The 27,694-nt window shown below is 58.2% G+C and overlaps 1 protein-coding gene across 8 annotated transcripts in view; it reads right to left on the reverse strand.

The window, feature by feature from the left end:
* Positions 1-27,694, reverse strand: part of MARK2 (microtubule affinity regulating kinase 2) — a 62,413-nt gene that overhangs the window by 3,056 nt on the left and 31,663 nt on the right. For 3 of the 8 annotated variants that reach the window (XM_016186224.2, XM_060176181.1, XM_060176177.1), the window contains exons 2-16: positions 11,136-11,315; positions 10,951-11,004; positions 7,365-7,413; positions 7,029-7,094; positions 6,876-6,946; positions 6,657-6,713; positions 5,987-6,223; positions 5,557-5,676; positions 5,358-5,457; positions 5,163-5,275; positions 3,614-3,746; positions 3,233-3,411; positions 2,989-3,086; positions 1,500-1,754; positions 619-645 (exon numbers count right to left, since the gene is read on the reverse strand). In XM_016186224.2, coding sequence (XP_016041710.1) covers positions 619-645; positions 1,500-1,754; positions 2,989-3,086; positions 3,233-3,411; positions 3,614-3,746; positions 5,163-5,275; positions 5,358-5,457; positions 5,557-5,676; positions 5,987-6,223; positions 6,657-6,713; positions 6,876-6,946; positions 7,029-7,094; positions 7,365-7,413; positions 10,951-11,004; positions 11,136-11,315 — 1,739 coding nt within the window. Of the gene's footprint in view, positions 1-618; positions 646-1,499; positions 1,755-1,806; positions 2,465-2,988; positions 3,087-3,232; positions 3,412-3,613; positions 3,747-5,162; positions 5,276-5,357; positions 5,458-5,556; positions 5,677-5,986; positions 6,224-6,656; positions 6,714-6,875; positions 6,947-7,028; positions 7,095-7,364; positions 7,414-10,950; positions 11,005-11,135; positions 11,316-16,167; positions 16,544-27,694 lie in introns of those variants that run through there. The other 5 variants (XM_007518541.3, XM_060176179.1, XM_060176180.1 and 2 more) reach the window with 4 other exon arrangements.

Below are 27,694 nucleotides of genomic sequence, written 5' to 3' on the forward strand. Positions count from 1 at the left end.
CTTCCTGCACCCAGCTGCTTGAGGGAGGGGGTGGGGCCGGTCTGGTTGTGCAGGGAGCTGCCAGCAGGGGGTGCTGTGGCCCAGGCCTGAGGAACCAGGCTCCTTGGGCCCAGAGGCATCAGACTACAGCCCTGGGACCCCAGTGTCCCTGCTGCGCCTCCAAATTCCTGTCACCTGAGGATGGGGCAGGAGGTCATGCAGCCCAGAGCCCCGGAGCCCCGACTGAGAGTGAGTGAGCGAGACACCATCCCAGACGCCCTTCACACCACATGCAGACTGCAGACGGGACAGGCCGCAGGAAGCAGCGCTGGCGGAGGGGTGGGGTGCGGGGTGCGGGGTGTGGGGAAGACGATCTTAAAGGGAGAATGCCCACAGGGGCCCCTCGCCAAGGGCGGGCCCGGCATCCCGAGACACTGTCCTGAGGGGGCGTCCGCCTCTGCACTGCCTCTCAGCTGAGGTGGTTTCGTCCCTTTAAGATGGCAGGAGAGGGACCACACAATGTGGTTAGCGGATGGAGGGGGAGCAAGAGCCAAAAAAGGGGAGTTAGTGACGAGGCAGGACACAGGACAGACAGACAGACAGACACACACACACACACACAGCGGGCTCAACGCCTACCTTCTGGCAAACCTGAAAGACAGATTTCTAAAAAAAAAACAAACAAACAAAAAGACAAAATAAAAAAAGAAATAAAAAAAAAAAACCAACAAGACGGTATGTGGATAAGCAGGTGGGGTGGGCTTTACAGGTTCAGGGGTCACCTCTGTGGAAGAGCCGCTCAGCGGGACTGGAGCCCGGGACACCCCACCTGCCCAGGAAAGGGCTCCCTCATGTCGGCCCCAGCGGGGGGAGAGGGGGGGGGTGGGGGGACACCACAGGCCCTGCAGCTCCCAGGGCCCCTCCGAGCTACCGCAAGAAGCCCTGGGCGGAGACCCGGGTGCTCAGTGCACCCAAGAACGAGGCCACCCTCCCTTTGGGGGTGTCGATGCACGAGTCCCATGTGGAGTCTGCCTCAGCCTGGCCCTGACCCCCCAGTCTTCAGGCTCATTCATGGTCCCTTCTTGCCCCACCCACAGAAGAACGGGCTGCAGCGGAGGGAGACAGGACCAGCCAGGGGTGGGGTGGGGGTGAAGGAGGTCCAAGGGGCCCAGACACGGGACCCAGCAAACTCCCAGGGGCCTGCCTGGCTCCTGCCTCATGACTTTGCAGCTGCGTCACCCCGGTAGAAGTTTCCATGGGAACCCAGGAGAGATGGGGGGGGCTTTTATTTTAGCAGCTGAGTTCACACTCTCCCAGGGAGGAGGCGGCAGCGGCCATCTGCTTGAGGCCAGAGAACCAGGGGTGTCTCAGGAGTTTGGGGAGAGGCCCGACAGAGATGGGATGGCTCTGGGCACCAAAGGTGCTGACCAAGGCCTGGCGTCTTAGACTCCCCACACCCCTAGGACTTCGGCAAGCTGCTGGGGTCCCTGGACCCTCTGCCACCCGGGTGTGCAACTCACCTGCGCACAAACTTGGAGGTGAACTTGCTGAAGATGCTGCCGGAGGCCCCCCGCCGGCCCTGGCTGTTGCCGGAGGGGGAGGCCGGGCTCACCCCAAAGGGCAGGTTCTGCTGGTCCCGGACCTGCCGCAGCTGGCCGGCGTGGAAGGTGCTGCGGCTGGACACGCCACGGGGGAAGTTCGTTCGCTCTGGGGCTCCTCCGCTGCTGATGTTGTGGGCGGAGGGGGAGGCGACGGGGACGCGCTGGGGGGCTGTGCTGTGGGAGAGAGCGACAACGGGGGTGTCGGGGGACAGCCGCGGCGGGTGCGGGGATGGGAGGGGGACACCGGGGCAGAGCAGTCATCACAGAGGACACAGCAGGGAGGGGTGACCACTGCGGACACTGGAAGGAGATGGTCGGGAGGGCAAGTGGCACAGGACACGTGTGTGGGGAGCAGTACAGGCTGGAGAGAAGTGGCTCCTGGGAGCGAGGCAGGCCGGAACCTCAAGGGGACAACGTGAACCAACTCTCGAGGACTGAGTCCCTGTGGTGCTGACTGTCCCTGGGTCCTAGGGGAGTCCAGGAGGGCTCAGAACAGAAAGGCTTCCCTCTGGAGCCTCAGACGGCCTCTGGCATATCTGCTCTGACAGGGAGAACTGGAGGAAGAGGCCCAGTAAGCCAGTTTTTATTCCCTCCACTTCCTGACTGTCGGGGACAGAGCCATGTGTGTGACTAAGGTGACAAGAGCAGAGCGGGGACCCCCGGGTGGGAAGAAACTGGCGGGGCGGGGGTCAGGGGGCCACCAGCTGCCCCAGCGCACTTGCCTGGGCCGCGGCACCTCACAGTTACTGTCCGTGGGGGGCAGCCCAGTGGCCTTGTTGGGGTGCACGGAGGCGGACATGGATTTCTGGTGCTGGCGGGGCCGGGCCGCAGAGACCGCGGCAGAAGCGGAAGCCGTGGAGGCCCGGGACCCTGGCATGGTTAGGCTAGGAGACAAAAGCAGCGGAGAAGCCTGGGTTAGGGGTGGGCCAAGGGCTGGGGAGGAGGCGAGGAGGGCCAGAGCTGGAAGCAGGGAACCTGGGGAGCAGTGCAGAGGAGCGAGTCTGAGCTGAGGAGCGCAGCCTGGGAGGAAGTCACAGCGCGGGAGAGCTGGCGGTGTGGCCTGGGGCTGAGGGGCCCGGGGGTCCCTGCACTGCTGAGGGCCAGGCTGCCTGGGTGCCAGGAGGGCAGAGTGTTGTGAAGGGAGGCTGGTGGTCAAGGATGGAGCCTGCTGTTCTTGGGGACATGGCTGGGATCCCCTCCCTCGATGTGTACAGCCCGCACTCCCTGGGCATCTCTTGGGGCTGCCCTGAGCTGGGTTCCCCAAACAGAGCCCCACCCACCACACCCTAGGTGCGTGAGGAAGCAGACGACCACGGAGTGTGACAGGGACAGCACAGCGAGGAGGGCAGGGCGGAGGTCTTGGCTCCAGGACAGGGTGCAGGGAGAGGCTCCCCGAGGGCCCGCTCACCTGTCCTTGCCGTTCTGGATGGAGGCCTGGCCCAGGCTGGCCCTCTCCAGGAGCGGGGAGTTCCTGCTTCGGTTTGTGCTGCTGGAGAGGACACTGTTCTGTGTGGGGAAGGGACAGGGGTGTTGCTGGAGACGTGTCGCTTTTCTGCTCTGACTCTGGGGGCCAGGATTTCCACAGCTGGCACCCGTGGCCCCAGAGGTCGGGGCCTGGGGAGGCCCCGCTGCAGAACAGGACGGGGGCTCACCGTGGAGGGCGTGGGGGTGGCCTTCTTTCTCTCCAGGCCGGGCAGGGGGCTGGGAGGCACTTTGGCAGTGCTGCCGGCTTTCCGCCCCGACTCCCGCTCCTCCTCCGGCCGCTTGTTCTCTGCGTTGTTGCTCTGGGTTTTCTTCGAGTAGGAGTTGGAGGTGGGAATGGCGGGGCCAGCTGCTGGGCCAGAGGGACGGCGGGCAGGAGTCAGGGCGGCAGCCCCCAGACCCTCTCGGGGAGGCGGAGGCCAGCGAGGGCCTGACACACAGTCACACTGCTAGCAAGTGGCTGGACCGGGACCAAAACCCAGGCGTGTCAGAACCTGGGGCCTCTTGGGAGAAGGCCGCGCCCCACCTCTGGGACCCTCCGGCGCACGTACCCTGGTCGCTGAAGCGCCGCTGCTTGGGGTTGGCTGAGACGCTGCGCTGTACCTTGTGGGAGGGGGACGGAGCGCTGCTGTTGGTCAGATCTGTAGAAGGCCGGGGCTTCAAGGTGATGGTGTCGCCCTCCAGCTGCGGGACAAACGAGAGGATGTCGGATGTGCACAGGGAACACACAGCCACCTACGTTCCAGTGCCTGGCAAAGGCAGCCTGCTCTGACAGATGCTCTGGAAACTCACTCCACCTCCAGAGATCCCCCCCCCCCCGCCCCCCAGATACTCTCCAGTAGGCTAAAGCAAGAACCGCGAGAGCAAGACCCGATGGCAGCAGGGGAGGGCAGGAGCCCGGGGGACAGACAGTGCGCAGGTCAGCCACAGACCAAGACATGGTAACCCAGATGGGCTGAACAACCCTAACACTTGCAGATGTGCAGACAGCAGGACAGATGCACACACACTGCTGGACAGAACACAGACCCAAGACTCCTATCAGGAGGCTACAGGGATTGTGTGGCTGCGCACAGGTTCCCACGTGCAAGACCCAGGTTCCAGCCCCTGCTCCCCACATGCAGAGGGGAAGCTTCACGAGTAGTGAAGCAGATCTGCAGGTGTCTCTCTTCCTCTGTCTCCCCTTCCCTCTCAATTTCTCTGCCCTAATAAAAATAGGGGGAAAAGGGAGTCGGGTGGTAGCGCAACGGGTTAAGCGCACGTGGCGCAAAGTGCAGGGACAGGCAGAAGGATCCCGGTTCGAGCCCCCGGCTCCCCACCTGCAGGGGGGTCATTTCACAAGTGGTGAAGCCGGTCTGCAGGTGTCTGTCTTTCTCTCCCCCTCTGTCTTCCCCTCCTCTCTCCATGTCTCTCTGTCCTATCCAACGACGATATTAACCACAACAAGGTTAAGGCAACAAGGGCAACAAAGGGGGGGGGGAGGCCTCCAGGAGCAGTGGATTCGCAGTGCAGGCACTGAACCCCAGCAATAACCCTGGAGGCAAAAAAGAAAAAATAATTTTAAAAAAATAGGAAAAAAAAAAAAAAGAAACGGCAAAGAAAGAAAGAAGTGGGGAGGCAGTAAAATGGTTATGCGCAGAGGCTCGAATGTCCGAAACCCCAAGGTCCCAGGTTCAACCCCCACACCACCACAAGCCAGAGCTGAGCAGTGCTCTGGCAAAAAGAAATCAATAAATGAGCAGTGGATCCCTTGTGCCGGGAGTGAGGCCCAGTGAGAACCCTGGTGGCAAAGAAAGACAGGCTAACAGAGAATCACAGATCCAGTGTTTCGTGCCTCCAGACACTGACAGAGAGACCCCCAACAGATCCACACAGACCCGTCCGGCCAGGCCAAGCAAGTCCTGACCTGACCTGGACAGACCGGGCTGCCCGCCGAGCCAAAGGGAGGCCCGGCCCCCGGCCCCGGCCTGCCCCTCGCTTTCCCGCTCTCTCGCTCATGGAGACCAGTGAGTGCAGGCAGCCCACAGGCTGCCCCAGAGCTGGCCCTGCCTCAGCCCACAGGGGTGCAGCCGCCAGGGGTGGGCGCCGGGGAGGACGCACCTCGGAGCTCTTGTGGCCCAGGAGCAGGTAGGTGGCCATCACCTCGTTGTACCGCTGGCCCACCAGCGAGTCCTGGATCTCTTCCCGCGTGTAGCCCATGGACACCATCAGGTCTGCGTGGGGACACCCGGGGCCACGTGGTTATGGCCAGGCCTGTGTCCCCCCTCCCACCCGCCACGGCCGGCAAAGCCTCACCTGTTCTCCGGGGGTCCTTGTAGTCGGGGAGCGGCTCCACATAAGGCTTTAACTCATCGTCTTCGTGACCCACATTCATCCATCGGTCTTTCATGATTTGCTGGAGCCATGGGGGAGGGAGGGCAGAGAGGAAAGGGGGTGAGCCAGAGGGGCTGGGGGCACGGGGGCTGCCGGGAGGGCGCTGGGTGCGGCAGGTCACCTCTAAAGTGCCTCTCTTGCTGGGGTTGAGAATGAGGAATTTCTTCAGCAGGTTTTCACAGTCCGTGGACATGTAGAACGGAATCCGGTACTTTCCCCTGAGCACCCGCTCCCGCAGCTCCTGCAGGAGGGAGACTGGCATCACCCGGGGGCCGCCGCCAGGGCCTGAGAGTGTGGGCAGGGGCAGTGAGGTACGGCTCCGGCTCGAGGCAGCACGGCCAGGACAAGGGACGTCCAGAGGCCGTGAGCCAAGCACCCAGGGTCCCTGGCAGGAGTGGGCCCCGGGCTTTGGGAGGTGAGGAGAGGCCATCTGGTCCTGTCCCGGGCTGACCTCAGCTGTGAGCTTGGGGGCAGCAGAGGGAGGTGGCCGGGGCAAGCGGGCGGGGAAGAGACGGGGCGAGAGGAAGCAAGACGTCCGAGCGTCACTCCACCTTGAGGTTCTGTCCATCAAAAGGCAGAGACCCGCTGACCAGTGTGTACAGGATGACCCCCAGGCTCCACACATCCACCTCGGGGCCGTCGTATTTTTTGCCCTGGAAGAGCTCCGGGGCAGCGTACGGGGGGCTGCCACAGAAGGTGTCCAGCTTGTTCCCAAAGGTGAATTCGTTGCTGAAGCCAAAGTCTGCGATCTTGATGTTCATATCAGCATCCAAGAGCAGATTTTCAGCCTGGAGGGAAGATGGGAGGTGTCAGGAAACCAGGCAGATGGCCCAGGGCACTGGCCGGAAGAGGCGGGTTGTGGGGAACACACAGGATTTGTCCTCCGTCAACTGCAGGGCGGGTCTCCGGTCAGCGTGTCTCCGGTCAGTCTCACTGGGCTGCAGGGGCCACGTGGGAGTGTGTAGGCACTCAGAGAGCAGGCCCAGACTCATCCTGGTCACGTCTGCGAGGACTGGGGGACCGGGGACATCTCGGTGCGGGACAGGTGTGGGTGTGTGCCCTGCAGGCTGCCTGCACTCGGGCTGTCTGCCGTCTCCCCACATTAAGGCTTCCTCAGATGCTCAGCGCCTGAGGGTCACTTCACAACTGACAGAGGATAGGCAGCCCAGCCCGACGCAGACACGGAGCGTGAGCGCGCGTGAGCGAGCGTGAGCGCCTTACCTTTAAGTCTCTGTGAACGATAAACTTCTGGTGACAGTACTGCACAGCAGACACTATCTGGAAGGAAGGAAGCAGGGTCATCCTGGGGGCACGTGCAGGTGAAGCGAGGACCCCGAGACCCAGTTCTGAGTGACAGATGAGCACGGCCCACAGGGGCCCCAACTCGGCCACTCCTCCCCGCACGGTTACCCCAAAAGGCAGAGGTCGGCCCACACTCACCTGGCGGAACTTGGCTCGAGCCTCTTTTTCTTTCATCCTGCCGTGAGCCACGAGGTAATCAAACACCTCTCCTGGAAGAGACGGGCAGGGTCTGATGGGAGCTTGCAGGGCCGGGGGCCAAGCAGGCGCGCCAGCGAGCTGTGCCAGACCTACCTCCACTCGCATACTCCATGACAAGGTAGAGAGTCTTCTCCGTCTCAATCACCTCAAATAACTTCACTAGGAGAGGAAAGAAAAGGTCGAGCCGTGAGTCCAAGTGCAGCCGGGCCAGCTGATGGCCCCACAGCCAGGGAGCAGCTTGAGGGACCCAATTTCCACGCCTCCACGCCCACCACCAGGACAGCTCAGCAGGCAAAGCCAGAGAGGGGGTCTAGAGTGGGCTCCCCGGGAGGGGGGGGTGTCACCGTGCATGGGGGAGGGGAGGGCTGCCTGCTGGAGGGTGGAGCCGGTATGGGGGGAGGAGGAGGAGGACAGACAGCCGGGCCTCACCTATGTTGGGATGATTTAAGACCTTCATGATCCTCACTTCACGGAAGAGCTGGAAAAGAAAACAGCAGGGTCACGCCGCCGCCACTCGCTCGCCTCTCTGCTAGGATTCGTGTCCGCAAGAGGGGGGAGAAGGACTGGGCAGACTGGGGGACAGACCGGAGACAGGTGAGGGGACAGCAGAGACGGGGAAGGCAAGTGCGGCTCCCGGAGCTGGTGCCCTCGGGCTCAGCAGCCAGGAACGCCAGCCACCTCGGCTGCAGGCACCCCAAACAGCAGGCGGCTGTGTTTGGGGGTGGGGGGTGGCCTGTGTACATGAATATTCAGAACCTGCCTGCACTGAAGTTCAGTTCAGTGACAAAAGTGACCCTGTGAAGGGTGGGCGAGCCCTGCAGGGGGACCCCATCATCCTCTGATCTCTGCACCCACCGGTGGGGTAGGCCCTTCTCTCCTGGGCTCTGGGGTGGTGGCAGGAGAAGCCACTCCTATATATAGCGGATGCCAATTTTAATCAAGTCCACCTCCACACACTCACGCTCTCTTTGTGAAACAAAATCAGGGACTCCAAACCATCTATTTCCATAGAGAAAGATGACAGAAATGAACTCCATCCCTTCTGCGGGGGCCAGAGAAGTAGAGGTGGGTTTTTTTTTTTGGGGGGGGGATAACTTTCAGGCCCATCGCTTGCACAGAGAAAAAGAACTAGTTGCTTTTTATTTTCCTTGTTGTTTTTTTTTGGGGGGCAGGTATCTGATCGAGGGGGGAGGGAAGGGGTCTGGAGACCTGGCGCAGGACGTCGTTCACAGGGTGACATGGACACACACGCACTTTTGTCACCGCTCCAGATCCAAATTTTAGACACAGACGGAGGAAGAGGGGGAAGGCATCACCGCGCCTAAGCTTCCTCCAGCGCCATGAGGCACGGCCAGCAGAGCAGGCACATGGTCCGGGCGAGCTAGCTTCAGCCCTACTTCCCCACTGTCATGAGGCCTCAGAGCTTCCGTCAGATAGGTACCAGCTGGACCCGGGCTCCCTTTCCTGTCAGCGCCCGCCCGGGGCCGGCACAGCAGACTGAGGCTGTGCTCTCTGCGAGGCCCCGACTTCAGTGCAGAGTGATACTCTGGCCCGCGTTTTCTCTCTCCCCTGCCAACTCTTACCAGCCAATCAGTCTTTAGAACAAACCAACAAAAACCATCCCAGAAACCATACCCCAGAGAGAGAAAGAGGAGGCAGCATTGAGGGGAGGGTCAGAGGTTGCCCCCATGGCCTGGGAGGGGCTCTCCAGGATGGGCACAGAGTGGGCTGTGTTTGTCTAGGTCCCTGATAGGGCTGAGCTGCTGCTGCTGCCTTTCCCTTTCGTCTTTTAAACCGGATCTAGGTTAAGATGGTGCTGGGGACTGAACCTGGATCCTCTGCTTCAAGCATGACTAACTGCTGTTATTTTTTTTCGGCCCCAAGATGATCCGTCAAGGATCATCACTAGCATCAAACTTAAAGGGTCATCTGGCCACAGTCTGGGAACAGAGTGTCAAAAGGCTTTGCAAATCCCTACAGCCACAGGGACAGGTAACAGTTCAGTGGGCAGAACACATGCCATGCTGTGCACAAGGACCTGAGTTCGAGCCCTGGCACCAGAGGGAGCACCAGGGACAGCACCAAAGCAAACTCCATTGTAGGTGTCTGTTGGCCCTCCCTCTCAGAAAGTGCAAACAGTTGGGGGCAACTCGGAGGGTGCTCGGCGGTGGTATGAGGTCCTAGGTTCATTTCCCAGGACAGCATTTTGAAAGAAGGCTACAGGCGGGGGCAGCATGATGGTTCCCCAGGATTTTCATGCCTGAGGTTCTGATCCTGGATTCAATCCCTAGCAACACCAGAAGCCCAAGCTGAGCAGTGCTCTGATTCAAAAAAAGAGAAAGTGAAACAAACTTTGTCTCCAATTGCCTTCCAGCCTGTTAGGAGGGGGGCTATGGATGGCCTGGCGGGGGGGGGGGGGTGCCACATTGCAAATGCCAATGGCCGCTGAGGGGCTTCCTCTCTGTGGGGTCTACACGCACATGTCAAGAAGAGCCCTCTGGGCAGTCGGGCGGTAGCGCAGCGCGTTAAGCGCACGTGGCACAAAACACAAGGGCCGGCGTAAGGATCCTGGTTCAAGCCCCCGTCTCCCCACCTGCAGGGGAGCTGCTCCACAGGTGGTGAAGCAGGTCTGTCTTTCTCTGCCCCTCTGTCTTCCCCTCTCTCCATTTCTCTCTGTCCTATCTAACAATGACATCAACGATAACAACAACTACAACAACAAAAAGAAAATGGAAAATAAATAAATAAAATTAAGGGGAAAAAAAAAAAGAGCTCTCTGGGGGCCAGGCGGTGGTGCACCTGGTTAAGCGCACACATTACAATGTGCAAGGACCCAGGTTCAAGCCCCTGGTTCCCACCTACAGGGGGAAAGCTTCACGAATGGTGAAGCAGAGCTGCATGTGTCTCTCTACTCCCTTCCTGTCTCAATTTCTGTCTCTAGGTAGATAGCATAATGGCTATGCAAACAAACTCTCATGCCTGAGGCTAAGTCAAGTCCCAGATTCAATCCCCCACTTCACCCCACCATAAGCCAGAGCTGAACAGTGCTCTGGTAAAAAAAAAAAAAAAAAAAAAGAAAGAAAGAAAGAAAGAAAGAGAAGAAAATAATAAACAAATAAAAATATTAAAAAAAAAAAAAAAAGAGCCCTCTGTCCTCTGCCCCCTCCTTCTGGGAAACGCTAAGCAGAGAAGCCGTACCAATGAAGCAATGCTTCCTTTGAACCAAAGAACCCTGAGACCATGAGGCGATCCCAGTGTGTTTATGTGTGTGTGTGTGTGTGTGTGTGGGCGGGGAGTGAATGGGAAAAAAGGGAACACCTTGGTTTAGGCCCCTCAGCCTGGTGGGGACAGCCCCAGCCCCGACTCTCACCGAGGTGACCCTGCAGGCGCATCCCACCTGCTTCTACGTCAAGATCACACAACGTGCAGGAGAATGGAACATGTCAACCTGCCATGCGCTGGAAAGGCACAGGGTTGAGCGAGGGCAGAGCCCAGATGCTGGATACCAGAGCAGTGGGCGCGTGAGGGAGCAAGGGCTCTGAGAGACAGGAGGAGGTGGCCCCACCCTGGCTGGAGGGTGAGGGGAGCTGGTGCCCTCCGAACGAACAGTGGCCCAGAGCAGCGAAGCTGCACATGTGAGGCCCTGTCTCACCAGAACAGGCAGGCAGACAGACAGACAGACAGATAGAGGATCCTGGGAGTGAGAGGGGAAACTGGGATACTTGTCCCTGAGCGGCTCACACTTCAGAGGCTGGGCACTCAGCAGTCCCCAGCCGAGCGAGGGCGGACAGCCCCTTCTCCCTGGGCTCTGGAGCCAAGTCCCGGCCACAGACTCAGCACCTGTGCTGCTAGCCAGGCCACAGGCCGGAAGACGGTGCAGCGAGGACACAGTCGGAGAGGAAGGGGCCCGTGGCTGGGAGCCTGCGGGGGACATGGGGGGAGTGGACAGCAGACGGAGTGGACGTCTTGGAGCCAGGATCACAGAGGCGCCCGTGCAGGTGGGTCGGGGGCTCACCTTCTGGAGGCTGGAGGAGTTGAGCTGAGTCTTATCAATGATCTTCACAGCTACCTGAACGGGAGACAGGACCAGAGAGCCGCCGCTCACTGCCCGCCCGCCCACCCACCCACCCGAGGAACCCGCAGCCCCCACTCCTTCCGGGCTCAGGTCTCTTCCAACCGACGCCCTGGCGCCCTGCTCACCTCCTTCCCGGTCAGGATGTGGCGGGCCAGCTTCACCTTGGCGAAGTTGCCCTTGCCGATGGTCTTGAGGAGCCGGTAGTTGCCGATGTGGGGCTGCTCGTCGGCGGAGGCGGCCGAGTTGCGGCCGCGTAGCATGTTGGACTTACTGCTGGGCTTGGGGTCCAGGTGTCCCAGGGGGGGCTGTGGGGAGGGGGGTGCATTTCAGGCGACGTGCAAGGGAGGGAGGCCGCAGATGGGGCGAGAGGACGGGCCCTGCTCACAGCCTGGGGCGCCGGGGGTCACAGTCAATAAACAGTATTTATACACTTTCCCACGTTGGGGAGCTACTCTGCCCTGGTCCAGCTTTCTAGCCCTCTTTCCAGCCGTGACATCATCTCCCCAGACAGTAACCTGGGTCCGCCTGCATATCAGAGGTCAGGCTCAGGCAAAAACTAATAAAGTCATGTGGGCCCTTTGGAATATACCTAAAATAGACCTACTGGCTATTTCCAAAAGGAGATTCCCAAGTGGTGGGTGGCCTGGTTCGACACCCCATCACCACCCCAGCCCCGCCCGCCCCTGCGTGTGCAAGGTCCAGGGGCGACGGGGTCAGTCACCACCAAGAGCTTCCCCGGTCACCTGTCACTTCTCCGTGGACACAGCCTGCCCTGAGGAGAGTGGATGCCCCCGTGTCTTCCCCCCTGATGGGGGCCGGCCTCTCACCCACTGGGCCATGGATGGCGCTGCCCGATGTGGTGGGTGTGAGCGAGGTCTCTGGCCACCCTCCCTAGACACCCTTCCCTGCAAGGAGACGAAAGGGCGAGGCTGGTGCGGGGCAGGTGCGGACACGTAGCCCCTCGAGGGGTGGCCACGCACGCTGGCCAGAGGGTACTGGACGTGGCGGCGTGCGTCCACTCACGACGGTTCAGATGCTGGCGGCTCCACAGCGGACACCGCGCAGCCTCCCTTGGCTGACGGCAGGCTGTGCGGTCACCGCACACGGAACGCTGACCGACAATGAACAGGACTGAAGCCCCAAGACCACAGGCTACGTGATTCCACTGACGGCAAATGTCATGTCGCGACCAGGCAAACCCACAGAGACAGGGCAGAGATTATGGAGGCTGAGTTAGGGGATAAGAAATTGGGGGGGGGCATGACATTTATTTATTTCCCTCCTTTTGTTGCCCTTGTTTATCATTGTTGTTGTTGAATAAGACAGAAATGGAGAGAGGAGGGGAAGACAGAGAAGGGGAGAGACAGACAGACACCTGCAGACCTGCTTCGCCACCTGTGAAGTGACTCCCCTGCAGGTGGGGAGCCGGGGGCTCGAACCAGGATATTTACGCAGGTCCTTGCACTTTGCGCCACCTGCGATTAACCTGCTACACTACCGCCCAGCCCCCCCGGGGGGGGTGGCTTATTTATTTATTTAAAAATTTATTTATGGGCAAATCAGGCGGTAGCGCAGAGGGTTAGGCGCAAGTGGTGCAAAGTGCAAGGACCGGCGGAAGGATCCCCCGGCTCCCCACCTGCAGGGGAGTCGCTTTACAGGTGGTGAAGCAGGTCTGCAGGTGTCTGTCTTTCTCTCCTCCTCTCTCTATTTCTCTCTGTCCTATCCAACAAAAAGGATATCAATAATAACTACAACAATAAAACAACAAGCGCAGCAAAAGGGAATAAATAAATAAATATTAAAAACATTTATTTGTGGGGGTCAGGTGTAGCGCAGCGGGTTAAGCGCACGTGGCGCAAAGCACAAGGACCGGCGTAAGGATCCTGGTTCGAGCCCCCGGCTCCCCACCTGCAGGGGAGTCGCTTCACAGGCGGTGAAGCAGGTCTGCAGGTGTCTTATCTATCTCTCTCCATCTTCCCCTCCTCTCTCCATTTCTCTCTGTCCTATCCAATGACGACAAAATCAATAACAACAATAATAACCACAACAATAAAACAAGGGCAACAAAAGGGAAAAACAAAAAAATTATTTATGCATTTATTTATGAGCGGGAAAAGAGGAGAGAGAGAACCAGACATCACTCTGGTACAAGTGCTGCTGGGGGTCGGACTCAAGACCTCGCGCCTGAGGGTCCAGAACTTTATCTACTGCACCACCTCCCGGACCTCGGGTTATTTTTTTATTTTTCTATGGTAATGAACTTTTAAAAGGTGATTTATTTACTGAGAGAGAGCGAGAGCAAGAGAGAGAGAGAGAGCTCAGAGCACTCCTCTGGTGCCAGGGCTCAAACCTGGGACCTCAGGCTTCTGAGTCCTGCACTCTACACTCTACCTACACAGCCAATCTCCCTGCCCCCCCCCCCCACAACAAAACAAAACAAAAGACGTCCTGATAAAATGCTGGCTGTGGTGATGGTCACCACAGCAAATTTACTAAAAGCCACTTAACTGTACACTTAAGTGGGTGGGTGATAGAGTATGTGAATTTTATCTCAATTAAACAGCTAGGAGTCTGGTCTCTGGTCCAGAGCCCCTGCTCTCTCTAGCGCTGCGGGGGGGGGGGGGGGGGCGCAGAGGCCCCCGAGGGAGGCAGAGGCGTGAGGCAACACTCCTCTCAGGCTCCCCTGGCTCTGAGCAGAGCCCTCAAAAACCACAGAGGATGACTTGCCACCCACCCAAGGAACTGTCCAGGGTTCCCTGGCAAGAAGCCTGCTTCCCCAGCCAGCTGCTAGTCGGGCAGAAAGACAGTGACAGCAGCCTGAAGCGGGGCCGATGTCGCGGGTGGCTGCGGGCCTCCAGGGGCTGGACTCGGGAGGAGAAAGGCCCCATGTGTGTGGGGCAGCCGCAAGGCCCTGCCGCCTCAGAGGAGTCCCCTTAGCGTCCTCAAACTGCAGCGGCTAGACCAGCAGCAGAGGTTTCGGAAAGCCTTTTCACCCCCACCTCGAGAGAGGAATTCCAGGAATGCTCGCCCCTTGGGGAGAAGAGCGCTCCAGGCCCTGCTGACTCCTAAATTGGGGTCCCGCAACCAGAGCCAGCACCCAGAGCCCCCCCCCCCGCCCGCCCCCACCAGGGTCCTGGGGCCCGGCCGGCCTCTCCTCTCATCCTCCAGTTTCTGGCTGACGGCCTTGCCCCGAGGAAGCCAGGCTGACAATGAGCCTGCCCCGCGGGCAGCCGTGGAGAAAGGTTTCCTGGACACCCCCCCCCCCCCGCCCGTGCCTCCCCACCCTCCAAGTCTACAGCAGACGCGCCCTGTGAACCCACATGGGGAAGCGTCTGCCTGTCTGCAGCTTCTGCGGCTGCAATCTGCCCCTCTCCGTCTCTCAATCGGCCGGCCCCAGGGCCGGGCTGCATGGTACAGCAGGGCCAGACACTGCCAGGCTCAGCTGGAAGCTGGGCTTCAAGGAACATGAACAACCAGCCACACGACCTCCGGCCCCAGCCCCCCAGAACCCTCCTCTTTACCAGAGCAGACAGGTGCAGCTAAGAGTGACACCAGCTGCCAGGGAAACAGCTCGACAGACAGAACACTGGTCTTGCAGGCCGAGGCTCCCGGTCAATCGCCGGTGTCACACGGACTAGAGGGGTGCCCTGGCTTCTCTCGCTCTCTCTTCTCTTTTGCCTCCAGAGTTACTGCTGGGGCGGCATGCTGGCACTGTGAGCCTACTGCTCCTGTGTCCTGGTGGGCACACCCCCCACAGGACAGAGAGAAACTGAGAGGAGGGAAGACAGGTAGAGAGAATCCTGCAGACCCGCCTCACCACTTGTGAAGTGTCCCCCGCAGGTGGGGAGCAGGGGGCTCGAACCCAGATCCTTACACGGGTCCTGGCGCTCAGCACTGCGTGTGCCTCACTGGGTGCTCCGCCGCCAGGCCCCTTCTCTCATCCTCTTCCGTGGAATCATCTACCTCACATGACATTATGAGTCAATTTTTTTTTTTTCAAGTGTAGCCGTACGGGAGGTGGCACAGTGGATAAGGCACGAGGCCGCGGTCAATCCCTGGTGTTGAATGTGCCGGACCGACTCCAATCCTAACCGTGCCACCTACTCCCCAAGTAGTCGCTTTATTATCAGCAAGAGCCATGAGAGGGAGATCACCTATCACACAGGGCATGCCGGGGGTCCCGGCTGGCTGTGGCTCACTGGCGTCGGTCCCCCACTTCACGTGGACAGTGAGCGCCACCCAGCCCAAAGAGAGGTGGTGGGCGGGGGGGGGGGTGGGGTGCTGACAAGGGACCCTGGGGTCCTTCCCTTCTGTGCTTTACCAGCCACAGCAGCACCTCTGGGCCTCACAGGAGGAGGAGGGGAGGGGGGCAAGACCTAGACAGGGCACCGGGAGGCAGAGGCCACCCCAGGCCAGGTGGGACCGGCAGGGCAGGGCAGGGCGGGGCGGGGCAGGGCAGCTGGCGCCTGCTCTCTGCTCCCTGATTCCCCACGAAGCAGACGTGTGAGGCGAAGCCCCACCAGAAACCTGCCTCCTCGGCCCTCACCGGCTGACAGGTGGCGGCTGCCTGTGTGGCCCAGCCCACAGGGTCAGCTCGGAGCCATCTCTGCCTTCAGCTGTCCACACCACAGTCCAGGGGGACTTCAGGCCGTCTGTGGGGTGGGGTGGGGGGGAAGGCAGATCGTGCTCACAGAGCATAACAGGTCAAAGCAGTTTGGGGGTCCTCAACGGAGGGGCAGAGAGAAGGCAGGACCCAGGATGAGGGGGGACGCGGCTCACACCAGGGGCTCTACTGGGACCTCCACACCCGCCCGGCGCCAGGCCTCCACCCCAGCGGCGCTGACTCAGGTAGGCTGGGCTCCTTCCCTGACTGGAGGCTCCCCGACAGACAGACAGCCAGACAGCTTGCCCCCAGAAAAGCTGGGGACTCTGCATGGGACCCCCTCTAGGCTTCCTCAGGGTGGGAAGGGACGAGGCAGTCAGCCAGGCGCCAGGACCCAGGAGGGAGGGAAGGGGCGCCCCGGGACACCTGCCCCTCTTCCTCAGCTGCCGCCTTTGGAAGCCCTTCCTGTGAGCTCTGACCCCGAGCTCTCCTGAGCAGCCAGGGAGGGAGAGAGGAGACCCAGGGGCCAGTCCCAAGAGCCCAGGGGGACGTACCGGGCTGAAGGCAGGCGCGCAGGCCCCTGGCGACATCCGTGCAGCAGAGCCTGCGGGGCGGGTGGCCGTGGCCGAGGGCAAAGTACAGGGCCGGGGTGCCGGGCGGGGGCAGGCGGCACCTTCCACCACCTCCTCAGCCAGAGGCAGCCCGGCTCCTGCCTGGGAACCGGGAACCGAGGGAGGGTGTCGCAACCGAAACCAGCACCCGGCACCGGCAGGGAGGCCGGGCCTGGTGAGGTGAGCGGTGGCAACCCGGCCTGGGACCTCTCCCGGCTTAGAGGCCGCCCCCCAGCCGGGGCCCTTCCCCAGGAGAAGGTGGGAGGGCAGGGGCAGGAGGGGAAGGGGAAGGGGAGGAAGGGAGCCACAGAGCGAGAGAGAGAGAGAGGCGGGTTTAGGGCAACTTCCTCCTCCCTGGCTCCCCCTCCCCGGAAGTGGGCTGCCCCACCCTCCCCAAGGTACGCGGCAGGGTAACAGCTGGGAGAGGCGAGGAGACAGTCCAGGCCGGGGCGGGCGGCCATAAAGTCCTTATCTCACCTGCTGCAACAGGTGGGACCTGGGGAGGGGCTCAGCTCTGGGGGAGGCGCGTGAGCAGGCCGGACCTGTTGCCCCAGAACAAACCCCCCTCTAGAATGGGATGGGGCAGGCACGTGCAGGACAGAAACCAAAAGCAATTTCAGTGTAAGAAAAGCCACCCCCCCAACACACACACACACACACACACACACACACACACACACACACACTCTTCAGGGAAGGATTTGGGGACCCCATAAGGGGTGTCAGTTATGAGACTGAGGCCTGTAACTATAAATAAACTGTAAAACCAACTACAATTTATTTTATTTTTCTTACTGAGAAAAGTAGAAGAACATCACTCTGGCCACGTGCAGTGCTAGGGATCAAACCTTGGACCTCCCGCTTCAAGGCCCAATGCTTTCGCTACTGTGCCATGAAAATGACATCACTGATCCCACATTCTACCCAATGGTTGGGCGGCAGTTCCTGGAAACCGCTTCCCGCCCACCCCTGGGGCCATCTCCCTAGGTGCGGCTCCCCCATTCCAGCCCTCACACTGCCAACCCTGCTTCCTCTCAGAACTGCAGGCGGGCGGGAGTGGGGGGGTCCTCCAGAGGTGCCCTGCTGTCCAGGGCCCCCCACCCTCACCCCCCACCTAAGCCTGCCTCAGGGCCATGCTCCTGCCCCAGGTCTACTGCAGCAGTGTGGGCTGAGAGCTCTCCCGCACCGGCCCAGGTCTGCACACCCTGAGGTCCAGTGCCAACACGTCTGATCCCCACACCCACCTCGGCTCTGCTGCTCCTAGTGGTCCTCTCCACCGCCAACTTCTCATCAGTCCTTCTTAAAAAGAACTGGTGGGGGGGGGCAGGTGATGGCACATGTGGCAGAGCACACATGCAAGGATCTGGGTTTGAGCCCCAGGTCCCCACCTGCGGGGGCAGGCTGTGTGAGTCATGAAGCAGCGCTGAAGCTGTCTCTCTTTTCTCTGTCCCCATTCCTTCCTTCTCTCAATTTCTGCCTCTAATAAGTAAAATATTTAAAAATTTTTTATTATTTTTACTTTTTTATTAATTTTTTATTATTTTTACTATTTTATTATTTTTTTATTATTTTCCCTTTTGTTGCCCCCCCTTTTTTTACTGTTGTTGTAGTTGTTGTTATTGATGTCGTCGTTGTTGGGTAGGACAGAGAGAAATGGAGAGAGGAAGAGAAGACAGAGGGGGAGAGAAAGACAGACACCTGCAGACCTACTTCACTGCCTGTGAAGCGACTCCCTTGCAGGTGGGGAGCTGGGGCTCGAACCGGGATCCTTACGCGGGTCCTTGTGCTTTGTGCCACGTATGCTTAACCCACTGTGCTACCGCCTGGCTCCCTAAATTTCATTTTATTTACTACTAGAGCACTGGGCCAGGTGATGGCGCACCTGGTTGAGCGCACATGTCAGTGCGTAAGGTCCCAGGTTCGAGCCCCTGGTCCCTACCTGCAGGGGGAAAGCTTCATGAGTGGTGAAGCAGGGCTGCAGGTGTCTCTCCCTCTCATTTCTGGCTGTCTCTGCCCAATAAATAGAGATAATTTTTAAAAATTAATTAAAAATTTTTTTAAAAAAGACTAGAGCACCAGCAGATGCCTGGACTGGAGCCTGGGGCCGCATGCAGGCAAAGACCGTGCTCTGCCCCTGGGCCCCTCTGGCAGCTCATCAGCCTCCCTGATGTTCCATCTGCTCTCGCTTCTCCCCAAAGCCCCAGGGAAGGTGCCTGGTACAGGTGTGTGTGTGGGGGGGGCACGGCAGCCCCCTCCCCTCCCTCCTTGCGGTGGACCCTCCCGGGTGTTGCAATAGCTTACTTCGTGCGCTCGACCCAGGTTCAAGCCCGGCCCCCGCCACACTGGAGGAAGGTGCTGTGGGCGCTTTCGCCCCCTCCCCCTCTGCCCCTGGCTCTGGAGAGAGGACGCTGCCCCAGGCCACCGGGGACCTCCAGCCCTTCACCCAGAGTCGGGGCAGGCCCAGCGGCCATCCTGTCCAGTCTCTGGGCCGGTGGTTTTCTCAGCCCTGACTGCGGGGGACAGCTAGCAGCTCTGTAAACTGAGGAAGTACCGAGCGCCGCTGACCTCAAACGCAGGCTGGGCGAGACTGGGCAGGGCTGAGCTGGCAAGTCACGTGGCCCGAGCTCCGGCCCTTCCTCCTCTGCTGCACCCAGGGGCACCAGGACCTGTCACTCGCTGTCCAGTGCCAGCAGCCCGGGGAACACTGTGGGTAGGAGAGCTCTGGCGGGGGGTGGCAGGCTGACCAAGCATCAGGGGAGCTGGACTCGCCCCCACCTGAGCAGCGCCCCCATCCTCTGGGGGAGGCAGGGCGGCAGACACTGTCACAGAGCTGCTCTGCTATCCTCTCCCCTCCCAACCAGGGTGCAGGGAGGACCCAGCAGGCAGGAAACAACCTGGGAGGGGGGACCCGAGCCACCCCTTCCTGTGGGCACCCTCACAGCATCTTCTGCACTGGGCCGTTTCAAACATGAGGGTGCAACTGAGCGTGGAGGCTTCAGAAGCTTGCAACACCACCTCACCCTGAGAATCCATCCTCTCTCCCTCTCTCTCTCTCATCCTCTCTCTCCCCCCAGTTATAGCCATCCATTCAGCAGACCTCTGGAGCCAAGGACAGCTGCAAAGTTCAGAGATGCCTGGTTCCTGCCCCAGGAACTTCAGGGAGGGGAGTATGTATCTGACGCACTGCTCACCTCTGCCTGCGGTCTGGGGGAAACAGGGGCCAAGGAAGGCCTCAGCCCCCAGCCCCCAGCTGGACGTGGCAGGCGAGGGCCCCGGCCGGTGCTGGCAGGAGTTCTGCTCTCTGAGACCTGAACTAGCAGTGCCAGTACAGCAGAGACTAAGGAGGGGTCAGATTTCAGCCAGGGCTGGACTATCGGGTGAAAGAGGAAGGAAAGAAAGAAAGAGGCAGGCAGGGAGGGAGGGAGGGAGAGAGACTGGCCCTCTCTTCCTAGCAGAAAACCACTCTTGCCAAGCAGTGGGTGAGATGGCCACACCCCTGCCCTCGGAGCAGGAGAAGGTGTGCCTGCTTCTGGTGTCCTGCCCCATCCCCACCAGCTCCTTAACTCTTTCCTCCCAGCAGAGGTGCAGGGAGCAGCCTGAGCGGTGCCACATGGGGACAAGGGCTGGGGGCACACTCCCGGCCTAGCAGTGGCCACAGAGACCGGCGGGCTCCTCCACAGCAGAGCAGAGCCCGCAGCAGACTCCCTCCAGGGGAGGCAGGAGGCAGCCTACAGCAGGAGCGCTTGGCTCTCACCTTACAGGCCATGGGGAGCCCATACAGACCAAGCGGGGCAGGCGAGGAGCCTGGGCATCCCCTAGACTTTCCGTGGGCTGCCAGGTGAACGGCGTGGCCAGTGAATTCTGGACGGACCTGCGTGGGACTCCGGCTGGAACTGTGGCAACGCGCGCGCGCGCACGCACGCGCACACAAACTCTCAGCAAGGCCAGGCTCCCCAAACTAGGCCTATAAGTGATCCAGGGAAACTGGGTGGTGGCGCACCTGGTGGAGCACACAAGTCACTGTGCAGAAGGACACAGGCTCATAGCCCATCTCTCCATCTGCAGGGGGTGGGGTGGGTAGTTTATGAGCCATAAAGCAGAGCTACAGATATCTCTCTCTATCTCCCCTCCCCTCTCAATTCCTCTCTGTCCTGTCAAGTACAAAAAAAAAAAAAAAGTTAAGTGATCCAGGTAACCAAACCCTCTTGTCCTCTCCTTACTTTTTTTAAATTAATGTGAATGAGAGAAGAAAGAGACCGAGAGGAAAAAGAATCACTTGGGTACGTGGGGCAGCAGGCAACAAACTGAGGAACTCACCCCTGCAAGTCCTGTGCTCACCGCTGAGGCAGCCAAGCCCTTTTTGTTCAAAGATCGACCCTGACTGTCAGCTGAGCCGGTCTCTCCCTCCCCGGCTGGTATCGCCAGGTTAGTCCAACTCTTCCTGAAGCCTGGGAACCCCGAGAGAGGTGAGAGCTGGCCGGTGTCCCTCTCACCCCCACAGGCCCTCTGCCCAAGCGCACCTGGGCCCAGCTGCCCTCGGTGACTGTCTTCGTGGAGTGGGGGCTGTAAATGAGAGGTTACGAGTTCAATCCCCTGCACCACGTATGCCAGGGTGATGTTCTGGTTCTCTCATTAGTCAACAATCAAAGCTTTAAAACGACGATGATGATAACACTGTGACAGCTGGGGAAATACCTCAGTTGGTGGAGTGCACGCCCTGCACACCTGAGGCTCCCGATCTGAGTCAAGCACGGGACAGGGCGGGACGGGACTCTGGCTTCTCTCTCACTAAGACCATCTCTCTGTCTTGTGTGAAACACAGTGGGTCTCAAAAACTTCTTGTGGTGGAGGCCAGGCGGTAGCGCAGCAGGTTAAGCGCACATGGCACGAGGCACAAGGAGCAGCGGGAGGATCCCAGCTCGAGCCCCCGGATCCCCACTTGCAGGGGAGTCGCTTCACAGGCGGTGAGGCAGGTCTGCAGGTGTCTGTCTTTCTCTCCCCCGTCTTCCTCATCTCTCTCCATTTCTCTCTGTCCTATCCGGCAACAACAGCAATAACAAAAAGGGCAACAAAAATGGGAAAATGGGCTCCAGGAGCAGTGGATTCGTGGTGCAGGCACCGAGCCCCAGTGATGACCCCGGAGGCAAACAACTTACTGTGGGACTTCCTCCTTTCTTTTCTTTTTCCTTTTCTTTGCCAGAGTGCTGCTCAGCTCTGGCTTGCAGTGGTGCCTTATTATGGCTGGAACCTGGGATCTCAGAGCTTCGGGCATCTAAGTCTTTTGGCAGAAGCATTGTCCCCTGCACCAGCCCAGCCCAGTGGTACAACTTCTCGATCCTTGAAGCTGCCCTCCCTTGAGTTCCACGCTCCGGACTCCAGACGGAGACAGGCAGGAGGGTCTAGACCGCTTGCTATGAGACCCCTCCCCTTTTCTGGGCATCTGCTGCCCGCTGCAGTGGGCCAGGCCCCGCCCGTCTTTCCCACAGGACGGCGGGACTGTGGCCTGTCTCGCTCAGACCCCAATGGGGGTGCACAGAGTGGGCGCAGCCACTACGGTGAATTCCGTGTGTGGTGGGCTCTCTGGGAGCCCCACAGTGTACACTCCAGCAAGACTGGCGGAACCGTGAAGCGGAGCCGCCAGTTCTACCAGGGAGCTTCCTCAGTTGCTCTCCCTGCCACAAAACGTGAGGCGGTAAAAGTGGCCACGGGGTGGAGAGGGGACAGAACCCAGGTGTGGCTGGGGGCCAACCTAGGGCACCATATCCCGGACAACCCCCACCCCTTTTCATCACGGGGGGGGGGGGGCCTTCCTGCTGCCTCCAAGGCAGCAGGCCCTCCCACTCCGGGTCCTGGGGGAGCCGTGTACAGCGCCTGCCTCTCTGGGGGGCTCTGTGCCCCCCCCACCCATGCACACCTGCCTCCTGCAAGCGTCCCCGCCCTCCCCACACTGCCTCCTGTTACAGAGGAGCAAAGGAACTAAAAACGGCAGCTGGGGGAGCTCGCTGACTCACCCAGCACCATCATCTCCTCCCAGAATTTCCCATCTTCTCCTGGGGTTTTTGCCAACACCAAGTGAAAAAGCACGAGATCTTAAAGGAGAAAACAGAAAAAAGAAATCTCTCTCAGCATCTATACAACAGCCCTGCCACCTGCGCAGAGTGAACCCTCTGGCTCTACCCTCTGCAAGACTCTTCCAAGCAGCCCCATCCCAATCCCCGGCTCCTCCCACCCCATCATGTTCGACTCACTGTCTCTTGATCTTTTATTTTGTTCTATTGATCTGTGGAGCACAGCGTGTCCTGGGGTCGCCACCAGCCCCAGCTCCTCCACAGGCAGGAACCAGACAGGACAAAGGCCTCTTCCCACTATTTCCCCTGGCGGGGTGTGTGTGTGTGTGTGGTGTGTGTGGTGTGTGTGTGTGTGTGTGTGTGTGTGTGTGTGTGTGTGGTGTGTGTGTGTGCGTGTGGCGTGTGTACCGCCTACCGACTCCACTTTCAGAGGGGGTTGAAGAAGGACGAGGAAACGTCTGAAAAAACACTGGGACAAAGTGTGCTGCCCCAGAAGTCACCATGGCCAGAGGTCAGAGTCAAGCAAAAGTCACAGAAACCACCTAAGGTCACCACCACAGCTCGCCTCAGAACTGTCCCTAGCTGGCTGGGCTGCCACGGGCAGCTACATCAAAGTGTCTAATGAAAGCCAGCATGTGTTTGTGTTTGGGGGAGGAGGGACCGGGTGGTGGTGCATTGGGTTAAGCGCACATGGCGTGAAGCACAATTTGTGACCGGCGTTAAGAATCCTGGTGGGGGGGTAGATGGGATGGGACACAGTCTTTTGGTGGTGGGAATGGTGTTTATGTACACTCCTATTAATTTGTAGTCATATAATGTGATTATAGAATATCTATTGTGTTCTTAACCCTAAGATAGCAGGAACCTCCCGCTTCCTCTATAGAGCCTATATTTCCCCCAGTCCTGGAACCTCTAGGGTGGGGCCCACTTTCCTGCATGCTTCTCTCAATTCATACCAAATGACACTGCATCCGCCGATCCCAACTTAATCAACAACAGTGCCACCTCAGCATGCTTCACTTCAGACTGTATCCAGAGACTTCAGGTGTGGAATGACTACCCTTCAGCTTCATCACTCGGGTGAGACCTTTCCTTTCATAGCATTCTCTAATTCCATTCCAGGTGGTTCACTTCCTAACAAAGTACCAAAACCTAGATATAGACCAGGCCCCGTGAGATAGAGCATATGTTCACATGTATCCATAAATTAGGGCAAAATATATACCTGAAAGCAAAAGTACAAAACAGTCTGCAGTGAGTCACTATAAAGTTCCTAATGAAATAGTACCTAATTAGACTTAGATACCCTACTCACCTACTTCCTATTACAGTTCTCTCACTCACTCCAAAGCTAACCTCATCAAAGCAAGGCCTGCAAAAGCTGAATAAGGGCAAGAGCCTGGCATGTTTTAATGATGACTCTTTAGTCACTATCAGGCCACCCCATCAGCTGGGGCCCTATTCGGAGAGTCCTGAGATTCCCAAACAGACATGATGGGCCTAGACCTCGAATAAATTCCTCATTCCATTGTTACTGGTCATCTCTACAAAATACACCCCTTTGTGGGCCCTCCATAGGATCAACAATGGTAGAGAATGTTCCATCCTCCAAAGGGAGGATGGACAACATACTCTATGCTACACCTGAAGAAGATGGGTCCTGATATTGGGGCAGCTTGGAATGCTCCTACTCATTGTCACAGAATGTGAGCTCAGATCTACAGGGATGCAGAGCTCACATAGACTCCTAAGATGAATATGGGCCCCAGACCAAATCAAATAGATGGGGTTTACAGGCACCCAGGGCCGCAGTCAGGCGACAGGAGGCACAGCCAGGCCTCAGTGGCTGAGCAGGAGAGAGAGTGGTCCCCCGGGTGTGAGAGGGGCCCCAGGCTCCCTCTTCTCTCACTCTGGCACCTCTGTCATCCATCTTTCCCCATCCACCCCAGTCGCTCTCATGCCCCCTCAAGTCCCCAGGGAATGAAGGTGGGGGAGCCCCTGCTCCCGCTGGCTGCGCTGCGCTCAGTGTTTGGGGAACAAAGCTGTGTCGCTAGATCTTCTGTCAGAACTCAGTCACTATCCTGTTGCGGACTGGGGCTTAAAGACTAATTCATTCAGGGAGTCGGTGGTAGCACAGCGGTTAAGCACACATGGCACTAAGTGCAAGGACCGGCTTATGGATCCCAGTTTGAGCCCCCGGCTCCCCACCTGCAGGGGAGTCGCTTCACAGGCGGTGAAGCAGGTCTGCAGGTGTCTGTCTTTCTCTCCCCCTCTCTGTCTTCCCCCCTTTTCTCCATTTTTCTCTGTCCTATCCGAGAAACAATAGCAGTGACAACAATAATAAAGACAAGGGCAACAAAATGGGGAAAAATGGCCTCCAGGAACAGTGGATTCATACCCTAGAGGCAAAAAAAAAAAAAAAAAAAGCCGGTGGGTTGGGCTGGAGAGGTAGCACAATGGTTAGGCAAAAGACTTTTCATGCCTGAGCCTCTGAAGTCCTAGGTTCAGGCCCCAGCTTTTAAGTCAGCTGAGCAGTGCTCTGGTGGCGGCGGCGGTGGTAGTAATAGTTAAGTTAAATCCAAATTGCTGCTCTCGTCTAAGTGCCCCACTGCAGCCCCTAGCGGGCTGAGCTCTGAGGTGAGGGCTGGCCTTCCTCCTCAGATCCTGGGTGCACCTGTGCTATGGAGTGTGTGGGGGGGGCAGGGAACCCCATATCTGGTGATGCTGGGCAGATGCAGAAGGTGGTAGTAAGAAGTGACCCTGTGACTCTGGGGTCCCAGGCGATGTCAGCTTTGCACTCTAACGGACTGAGCTGCCTCTGGCTGCCAGACAGAGAGCTGAGTCTCACCCGCCCTCAGAACCACCCTGGGTTCTGAGACCCCTTTCAGGGCAGGGAGCAGGGTGATTGCCGGCTCTGTCCTTTGGCACCCAGGAGACTAAGGGATTCAGTGCCGCGACTTGCTGCACTCCTCTGACTCTGAGGTTGTGACCTGGACAGATGCCTTGGCTAGTAAACCAGATGGGTGTGTGTGTGTGTGTCGCACACTTATCAGGAGTTTGGGGAGCCGGGGAAGCACAAGCTTCTTGGTGGGGAATGCGTGTTGGTGTCTGACCTCAGCCGGGGCGACTCTGCTCCAGGGTGACCTAGCTGTGTGGCAGAGGAGGTGATGGTCCCTTTCCATCACACGTGTCTTCTTGAGGGGCAGGGGGACTCAGCTGTGCATGACCTCAGACATGCTAGTCTGGTACACCACCACTGTGCCATACCCCTGGCCCACAAGTGTCATTAAAAAATAAAGGCTTTCGATGGACCTTGAAAAATTCATGTTGAGTGAAATCAGTCAGAAACAGAAGGATGAATATGGGATGATCTCACTCTCAGGCCGAAGTTGAAAAACAAGATGAGAAAAGAAAACACAAGTCGAACCTGAACTGGAATTGGCGTATCGCACCGAAGCAAAAGACTCTGGGGTGGGTGGGTGGGGAGAACACAGGTCCAGGAAGGATTCAGAGGACCTAGTGGGGGTTGTATTGTTATATGGGAAACTGGGGAATGTTATGCACGTGTAAACTATTGTACTTACTGTCGAATGTAAAACATTAATTCCCCAATAAAAAAAAAAAATCAGAAAAAAAATTAGGAAAAAAAAAAACAAGGGCAACAAAAGGGAAAATAAATAAATATAAAAAATTAAAAAAGGCTTTCTTTTAATTCTTTTATGTTACACCTGGTGTCTGTCATCTTTGCCCCCCTACATTCTGTATCAACAAGGTTGCTCTAGAACTTGGTTTTTTAGGTGCTTTTTTATTACTATTATTTTACTGGGTAGAGACAGACAGAAATGGAGAGGGAAAGGGCAGGAGGAGAGGAAGTCACCTGCAGCCCTGCTTCACCGCTCCTGACGCTCTCCTCCTGTGGAGGGGGAGGGGAGGCTGGGGCTTGAACTCAGGTCCTTGCACGTGGAAATGTGCGCGCTTAGCCAGGTTTTATTTATTAATAAGAGAGAGAGGCGGAAAGAGGGAAAGAGAGACAGAGCCTATCATTCTGGGACATGTGCTGCTGGCGGCTGAACTCGGGACTTCTCCAATGTGTCATCATCCACGTGCCACTTCCCAGGTTGCCAAAACTACCTTCTTAAAAGTTTATTTATTTTCTTTTTTTCCTTTTTTATATTCATTTTCCCTTTTGTTGCCCTTGTTTTAGTTATTATTGTTGTTGTTATTGATGTCATCGTTGTTGGATAGGACAGAGAGAAATGGAGAGAGGAGGGGAAGACAGAGAGGGGGAGAGAAAGATAGACACCTGCAGACCTGCTTCACCGCCTGTGAAGCGACTCCCCTGCAGGTGGGGAGCCGGGGGCTCAAACCGGGATCCTTACGCCGGTCCCTGCGCTTTGCGCTAAGTGCGCTTAACCCGCTGCGCCACCGCCCGACTCCCTTATTTTCTTTTTTCTTTCTTTATTTTCCCTTTTGTTGCCCTTGTTATTTTATTGTTGTAGTTATTGTTGTCATCGTTGTTGGATAAGACAGAGAGAAATGGAGAGAGGAGGGGAAGACAGAGAGGAGGGAGAGACAGACACCTGCAGACCTGCTTCACCGTCTGTGAAACAACCCCCCTGCAGGTGGGGAGCCGGGGGCTGGAATCGAGATCCTTATGCCCGTCCTTGAGCTTTACCCCACATGCACGTAACCCGTTGCGCTACCACCCGACTCCCTCATTTTATTTATTATCAGAAGACTGCTCAGCTCTGGCTGGCTTATAGCAGTTCAAGGGATCGAACCTGAGACCTTTGGTATGTCAGGCATGAAAGTCTTTTGTACAAACCACTATGATGCCTCCCCACCTCCGAATTATCTTCCTAAAAAGTTTTTTTTTCCTTTACTGAGGGGATTAATAATGATTCCTAGACAGGAAAATACAGTAGTTTGTCCATGTGTGACGTTTCTCAGTTTTCTGCATAGTAATCAAACCCCTCTGGCCCTCCTCTGCCATCATGTTCCAGGACCTGAGCCTCCCCCCACCACCCCAGAGCCTTTTACTTTGGTGCAACACACCACTAAAAAGTATTTTTGTACAGGGCCAGCAAAACCGTTCACCTGGACAAGGTGCCAGCTTTGCTGCTTGAGCGAGCCAGATTTCGAACCCAGCCCCTACGACATTGGAGAAGGGCCGGAGAGCCTGGGCCCTGCAAGAAGGGAAGCCTGGGTGGCTGAGCTCTCTCCCTTGGGCAGGCACCCGGAGCAGATGGTCCCGAGTGCTGGTGGAAACCCTCTGCCCATGAACGGGCTGCTGGGCCGGGGGTGGGGGGTGAAGGGGCGCTTTGAGGCCACTGTCGTTGTCCTGTCCACCCCCCCCCCCACACACACACACACACAGCAGACGAGAGAGCATTGGCTGCTCT

The sequence above is a fragment of the Erinaceus europaeus genome, chromosome 17, assembly GCF_950295315.1.
Source record: "Erinaceus europaeus chromosome 17, mEriEur2.1, whole genome shotgun sequence".
Lineage (NCBI taxonomy): Eukaryota > Metazoa > Chordata > Mammalia > Eulipotyphla > Erinaceidae > Erinaceus > Erinaceus europaeus.